The sequence below is a fragment of the Ceratotherium simum genome, chromosome 6, assembly GCF_057802395.1.
Source record: "Ceratotherium simum simum isolate JZ-2026a chromosome 6, ASM5780239v1, whole genome shotgun sequence".
Lineage (NCBI taxonomy): Eukaryota > Metazoa > Chordata > Mammalia > Perissodactyla > Rhinocerotidae > Ceratotherium > Ceratotherium simum.
Genome location: NC_141905.1, coordinates 85,257,042 through 85,264,751, shown reverse-complemented (window position 1 = coordinate 85,264,751; position 7,710 = coordinate 85,257,042). Strand labels below are relative to the sequence as shown.

The window sequence follows — 7,710 nt, the reverse complement described above, 5'->3', positions numbered from 1 at the left end:
CACTTTCCCCAAGGGCTTATATGGTCATCCTTTGGTCACCTCTCTAATGATACTATCTAAACATGACTTGGGAGTATTTTTCATCTCAAACATTATTTCTAAAACCTTAGCAAGAGGTACAATTTTTCCTCAGAAAGCAAATTTCTCTGCCAGTCAGATTTTCCTCTGCTACAATTTTTAGAGTGCAAATACTTTTTCATAGGCCTTTTTCCCCCTGAGGTTAGAATGATGTTTTAGATCTAGAAATGGGAAGAGAATTTTTCCAATTATGCTTTTGGTGTTTTATTATTCCAACCAATCCATATAAATGCAAATAGAAAATTAGGAAGATTCCCCTGCAATAACAATCTTTTCTCTTCCCTATACAAGATGCCCGATCGACACCACACTTACCATGAGCACATCAATGCAGTAACTGTTTTTCAAGTTTGCAGGAGTAAATAACACCTATTGGGCTGTCTAATTAGCTTCCCCCCCAATAATGCTAGGCAGAGGAAAAATACCAGTTTCCCTGACAATCTTCTGTCAGATTTTCCACAATTTACTGGAAGCACTTTACATCTCACCCATTAGGCCTCACTGTGCTGCAGAGCCTGTGAGCAGGCAGGAAGTCGCTAAGGGATGAATTCCTTTGCTGCATTTCCAGATGCTCCGAGAAGAGTTCTGTCTGGGAGTGGAAAGTAAGGAAAGCGGAGCTGCCACTGGCCAGTTGGTTAGATTTCTAAAGCTGCCCCCATAGGAACAAAGGCCAGGACCATTGGGACAGAAAGCAAAAGGCCATACGGTCCCTAGTCCTAAAGTGCGTTAGGACTTCATCTGTCTGCACACATAGAGTGAAGTGGAAAACATAATGACTTTCTTCATTAGAATGCCCTTAGAGTGATGCAGAATCAAACACACATGTACACATTTATTGAAGTTGTGCTTTTGAAATAATAACACATCAACCAACATTGCATCATCGTTTTAAAAAAGTGATGTCAGGAGTTTCAGTGGTAGGGGTGCCAGGTCTTTCCTGGAAGGGAGGGAGTGGGGCGTTAATCAGCACACTTTTGGGGAACTGGCTCACAAAAGACCCCACACGCACACCAGAGGCAACCAGCAGTCTCTCTGTTGTCATTATTGTTACTGGCAGCATTTCTGGGTTTTAAGATTTAAAAAAAGGCCACAAATTTCCAAGACAAAACAACAATCCATGTCTAAGTATATTTGATGATAAGGGCGACAAGAATTACATCCAGAGGGCTCCGGTAATGCTTGTTTCTGGTATCGACTGATTGATCAAGGAAAATGCAGTTGTATCATAAATCTTAACTTTGGTTAATTTCACAAGACTCTCTTAGGAACTGAAATAGTACATCCCCAATGAATTGGCCCTGCTAGGTCATTTCAGAAAACCATATTTAAAAGAAAAAATTCAGTATTATGATATTACAGTATTACAGGCAGGAAAAAAAAATCATACCATTGTCATTACAGTAAAGATGCTCGCACTTTCTGGCCAATTTAATACCAAAACAAATGTGTCCATCCATACACAGAAAAGTTACTAATCGATCAGCTAAATAGTTTAATCTCTTACAGTGGAAGTTTGAGACAGGTTTACATTTTTTTTAAACTCAGTTAACTCTGTACCAGCTAGGAGAGAAGATATATTTAAGAGTTGAGAGCATACCAATACTTAACGATAAAGATATCAGTGACTTTTAGCACATTAGTCACACTCTATGAAGTTTGAGATTAATTCCCAGAGTCCTTTGCACACTTATTCACGATTTTGCTCTTTGAAAGGAAGTTTTTTTCATCCCTGTGCCAACTCCATTGCGAAAGGACCTTTTCATAAACGTCTTCTCCAAAATTGGCTTTAGAAAATCTAGTCCCTCGCTCCTGTCCATCCTGGCTGGGCAGACGTTCAGCAGGATGAGAAAGTAATCAGATTTTCCAGACACCTGGCAATTCAGATGGAGGAAGGGGGAGAGAACACAGGTTTAGGGTTAAATTTTTATTTCAACAGTAACAATTTTCAAAATCTTATGGCAATAAATCTAATATATCCAATCTTTTTAAGGGAGAAATGTTTCTAAAACATAATATATACTTTCTCTAAATACGAAATACTGTTTGGAGCTATCTACCCTCTTGTGTAATTTTTACACCACTTATGTAATTGCTGCTATTGAGTAGTTGCATCATCCACCATACAGAGTTATCTTCTCGTTATTACTTTATAAAAATCTTTCAAGTGGCACTAATTAGTCTTGGGAATAGTTTTTTAAATTCACTAAGAAAAATAACCCATGATAATCAAACTTCAGGTTTCAGTTGGAACCACTTTCCTTCTGGTCATGTCCTGGGCCATTTGCCAAGTTTCTCCATAAGGATGTCTTGTTACTTGAACGTCAGCATCTTCATCTTTTGACTTTGATTCAGTTCCTCATCAGCGGCTCAAAGGTCTGGATAATGTAGGATAGTGTAGGGGGCACTTAGTCATAAAAGAAATAAGTCTGGAATCTTAGAGCTCAAATTGGCCATTGAGAAGCCGCTGTTCAACTCCATAATTTGTAGATGAAGAAACCACATACAAGAGCAGAGGGGTATGTCCCAAAAAAGAGAGCTGGCAAGTCTCAGAGGCAGACCTGACCTAAGGATCAGGTAAAAATTTCAACACTTGTCACAGCTCCTTTCCTTCATGGTTTCAAAGGAAGCACAACAGTGACAAGGCACAACTACAAATGTCATCAGTAATAAGAGCAAAGATTTATCAATGATCTTTGTGCTACATGCTTTATATGCATAATCTTATTTTATCCCTTCAAAAAGCTCTATGAAGTAGGTACTCTTATTTCTTTAATTATAATTTCCTTCACATGAGGAAATTAAATGGGTTGTACATGAAGCAGGGATTAGCATCGAGGCATCTGACTCCAAGCCCATGTTTTTCAACTATGCTAGGGCTACCAGAGGAAAAGGGGCTGAACACTTTTATTATAAATAAAGAAACATACTACAAAGTAAAAATTATACATTTTCCTTTCCTAGTGCAGGAAAACCAGTTTTGTTTGGGGCTACTCTGGAAGTTGAAATGGGGCCAGAGTGCATAAAATGCTCCCTGGGATTCTTCACCCACGACGGGGTGGCTTACTGAAGGGTCCAGCATTCAGAGCTCCCAGGCAAATCACTCCCACTGGTCTCTGTGAAAAAAGGTGGGCATTTGTTTTGTTTTGTTTTTTGGATCTGGGAATAGTCAAAGAGAGTTTCAGAAATATTGGTCCAATATTGGTTGGAAAACCAACCAAAAACTCTTGTTTGAACACCCACTGTGTGTTTATCCCTGTGTTAACAGAGGAACTCCAAACATGATATAATGCCATCTATTTTAAATCCCCAGCAAAGAGAAGCCTATGAGTCATTTCAGGAAGGGAAGCATTCCAGTTCTTTCCAGAAATACTCATGATACCATCTTTATATTGCAAAAGATATGCATCAGTTCTAGGTATGAGATCCCTGAAAACATCCCAAAAAAGATACTGATGCACTTTGCTGATCATTGAAGGGAGCCCTTGCCAGAGCAGACTCGGTAATGGAATAATATGGTATATTTGCCTGGTTGATGGACTTTGTGACGTTCACAACAAATATTACCTAAAGCCTGTACGTCATTTGTCTGCATAATCACTCACCCTAAACAGTCAAATTGGTACCATTACTACATGATGGGGTTATAATGAGAATGAAATTGTCACATGCAGACATAGAAATATGGAAAATGCAGTGAAGGAAGAAACATTTCATTTATGGACAAAGAGATCTCATAAGTACATTAGAAGAAAGTACATTCTTAATTTGAAAAACAAAAAGCTGCATACAAGCGCCTCTTGTTCAACAGAAATGTCATGAACAAACCTTCGGGGAAAGAATAGAAAGTAATTAGGAAGATGCTTGAGAAAATATACCAATTTATGGATGGTGACTCATCAACTGGATCAATGTAGTGTCTTATAGAATCAATGACTACATTAGTGTTGAATGCTCATAGGAGTAAAAGAGGAAAAGAGAAGCTAAATTAAGTAAACAAGAAATAGAAAAATGACAGATGCAAAGATTAGTGAGAAAACCAATAATATAAATAGCTAGGTCATTGTGTTTGGACATATATTTATTATTTAGGTATGTGGCATCTCATTAACCTAAAAGTCGTTTCATAAATTATATTGATTTCAGTAATTATAGTGCACCAGGTTAAGTTTTAGTGAAGCAAAGTTAAAGCACAAAACACTACCAGTGAGAAAAGATATTTTAAAATTGTAAAAAAGTATTAACATGAAACAATTGAAATATTATGTAGAAAAAGTAATTAAAATTCCAAAGAAATACATCCATTTTCCCAATGTCTTGAACAGTTCAAGGAATATTGTTAGGAGCTCAATCAATATTCTTGAATAAACATATGAATTAATATTTTATGTGATATTTTATTGAGATCTGACATTTTATCTACATTGTGCATCTGAAAAAGTTATCATTGTTGTAAAATTAGGGAATTCACTGTTTTTTAAAAGTGATCCATTGTATTTTTATTATAGTTTCAATGATTAAATGTTCACTTTGAATATAACTGGACACATATGGAATAAATAAATTGTCATGGACAAAACAGTTTACATTTTACGTTGAAATAAATATTTTCCTACACAGTAGCCAACTCCTAAATAATTTAGAACAAATTTTAATATAGTCCAGTGTTACCTATTGTCACATAAATGTTTCTTTTTACTAATTTCATGACTCTAGTTATACTTTTTTCATTGAAAACTCTAATAATTTTCTGTCATATCTTCCTTGAGATTATTTTGAATCTACATACTCTACAATTTTAGTCGTCTAGTCAAGCATCAAAAATAGAGGCAAAACTCTTACCTTAGAAGATGGAATCGGATAACACCAAAACACACGCATAGTAGAAATCGACAGAAGTAGAATGAGATTGAGTTTTAATGAGCTGCAGAGTAGGAGAAAACAAACTCAGATTAGTCTCATCCAGGCAAGTATAAATTTAAAAAAAATAAACAAATTCAACATTTTTCTTTGTGGAAAAATGCAGTCTTTTACCTAATCATTTTGGACTTTCCTAAATCTCTGCAGATTGGTAGTTTTATTGCCAAATTCCTCACACTTACTGTCAGATCCTCCTTGGGTGACCCTTTTATACCAGAAAAGTTCGGGAGTAAAAATGTCATCACGTCCCATCATATGTGACTAATTGGCCTGGCCGTGGCCTTTTTTTCTTGTTAAGTTGGAAAAGGACAATAACATATAGACATTGTCATTGAACTACCAATGACTGACTTCATTTAAAGTTCGCCATTAAAAATGTCCTTCAAAAACATTGTCTTCTAAACGACATCATTGTGACATAGATGGCCAGAGGTCTCAAGAGGAACCAAAAGTTTGTTTAGCTTAGAGTTTAAACACTTAAGGATGACATTTCTTTGAACGTCTCAGACATCTTGTTTCAGACACTAAAACAAAAGGAACCCTTACAAGAATAAAAAGCATCTACCCATACAATGTCCGCAGATTATTTAAGTTTTCTACAATAAATTTTCTTCCTTAAGGACTTCTGAGGTTAGAGCAGGGAAACAAATGTCACCCCACTTTGCCACTAGCCATTTAAATTAGGGAAGGGTACCATCTCTACCCTTTTCCATGTGCATCCCCAAGGCCCAGGGCGAGAGTTCTGGGAAAACCTGCCTGCCATGGCGTTCTTTTTCTCTCCAGGGCATAGCATTTCTCCAGGAAGCCTCTGCTGTCACTGCACTTTAAGGGGCATCTGCATTAATAAATTGATTCAGGAGGGCTAAGTGTGAACAGATGTTTCTGAGGCTTACAATGGAGGAAAACATCAAGGGAGGTGCTTTCTGCCCAGAAAACTAGAGTTTCTGAGATGGAGCCAACATTTTTTGAATGCAAAGCAACAGAGGTAAATCCTTGCCTCCTCAAGATCTGCACCTTTTGGAGGACAAAGCTGCCCTGTGTCTGGGACATTTGCTGCTTATTTGTCCATGCTATAGCCCTTTCTCTTGGGAAGTGCCACTCGGTATGATTCTCTTGTAGTTGTCAATCATATAGTCACAGTTTCCTGCTGTGAAACCACAAGGAAAAGCAGGTGACCTGGACTCTCCAGAGAACCCAGGAGATTAGTGCCAAGGAATTAGGCACAGGAAGGTGTGCCAAGTTGAGAGCTGGGGCATGTGATCCAACACCTTTGATCATAGTCCTTTTGGAGACATGATATGAAGGTTGGTAGATAAAGAGCCTTAAGAGCACGAAGGAACTGAGCACACACATTTACTTTGGGTGTCCCCTTAAATCCAGCTAAAATAAACACTTAAAAACAAAATGGGAGAGAAGGTGACAGCAACAGCATTTTGTTGACTGGTGAGCAATTAACTAAGTACAGTTATGTGCTGTATAATGACATTTCAGTCAACGACAGACAACATATACAACAGTGGTCCAGAAGATTAGTAACATATAGCCTAGGTGTGTAGTAGGCTATACCGTCTGGGTTTGTGTAAGTACACTCTCTGATGTTGGCACAACTACGAAGTCGCCTAACACATTTCTCAGAACATATCTCCGTTGTTAAGAGATGCATGACTGTAGACTGAGAAAGGTGCCTATTAAAATGGTAGTTTAGTAACAGACTCTCAACAGACTCAAGTATTGATGGAACCAGTTACTTTTGGATGTTGTGAAGGTAGCTCTAGAAAAGGAGGATCAGTTAGAAGTTTAAGAATCAGTTCAATCCCACATCCCTTCTCCACTTCCCATGTCCAGACAGCTTCTGCTTTCCCAGAGACTATAGGTTTATTCTAAGAAGAGGGTAAAGCAGAGGCCCCCCCTGACTGAGCGAATCAGACACATAGCATTAGGAGGTGCTCTTCTGAAGACGAAGGTTGAACAAGTATTATACTCAATGCTGAAACCCATGGATCTCTTCCTTGATACACCTCCTAGTACACTGTTAGACAAGTCTTTACCATCAAGACAAATGAATGAAAGACCCTTTTCTGGGGAATCTTCCCAGCTCAAGATGAAAAACCTAGAGATACAGACATCATGATTCCATAATAAAACAGCCCAGCCAAGAGCAATTCACTAAACTGCAGGGCTGACAATATTCAATAACACACAAGAAAATTTTATAGACTTTTCAGTGCCGTACTCTTAAATATAAACAGAGATGCAACCAAAATGAGTAAGGGATATTTGTAAAGGCAGAACCCAATAAGAACAAAGAAACAGCAATGGAAAAGTACTTTGAAAGAAGCAAGAGAAAATGCAAGAGAAGAAAACTTAAAAAAATACATAATATTCTCCAAGAAAGAAGAGACAATACTGTATCTATAAAATAAGAAAAGAAAGCTATATAAAGGGAAACATTTAGAAAACAAAAAGGAGCTCATGAAAATTAAAACTATAAAAAACTCAATAGAAGGATTAGAATATAGGGTTAAATAAATCTAGACATTTGAGATAAAAGACTAAGGTGAAAAATTAAGATAATTAAAGAATAGTACTCATCCAGTAGATCCAACATATAAATAATAGGAATTCTAGAAAAGGGAATAGAAAAAGTGAGAGGGGAGGGAATAATCAATAAAAAAATTTCGAGAACATTCCCCATAACAGAAGGTTATGAGTTTC

The 7,710-nt window shown here is 37.2% G+C and overlaps 1 protein-coding gene across 1 annotated transcript; it reads right to left on the bottom strand.

Annotated features, from left to right (window-relative positions):
- Window positions 1–992: 992 nt before the first annotated feature.
- On the bottom strand, window positions 993–5,247 carry NPS (neuropeptide S). Its single transcript, XM_087433024.1, has 3 exons — window positions 5,178–5,247; window positions 4,918–5,021; window positions 993–1,949 (listed from the first exon to the last, which is right to left on the bottom strand). Exons 1-3 carry the CDS (start codon window positions 5,245–5,247, stop codon window positions 1,770–1,772), a joined length of 354 nt encoding a protein of 117 aa, XP_087289150.1. The 3' UTR covers window positions 993–1,769.
- Window positions 5,248–7,710: the final 2,463 nt, after the last annotated feature.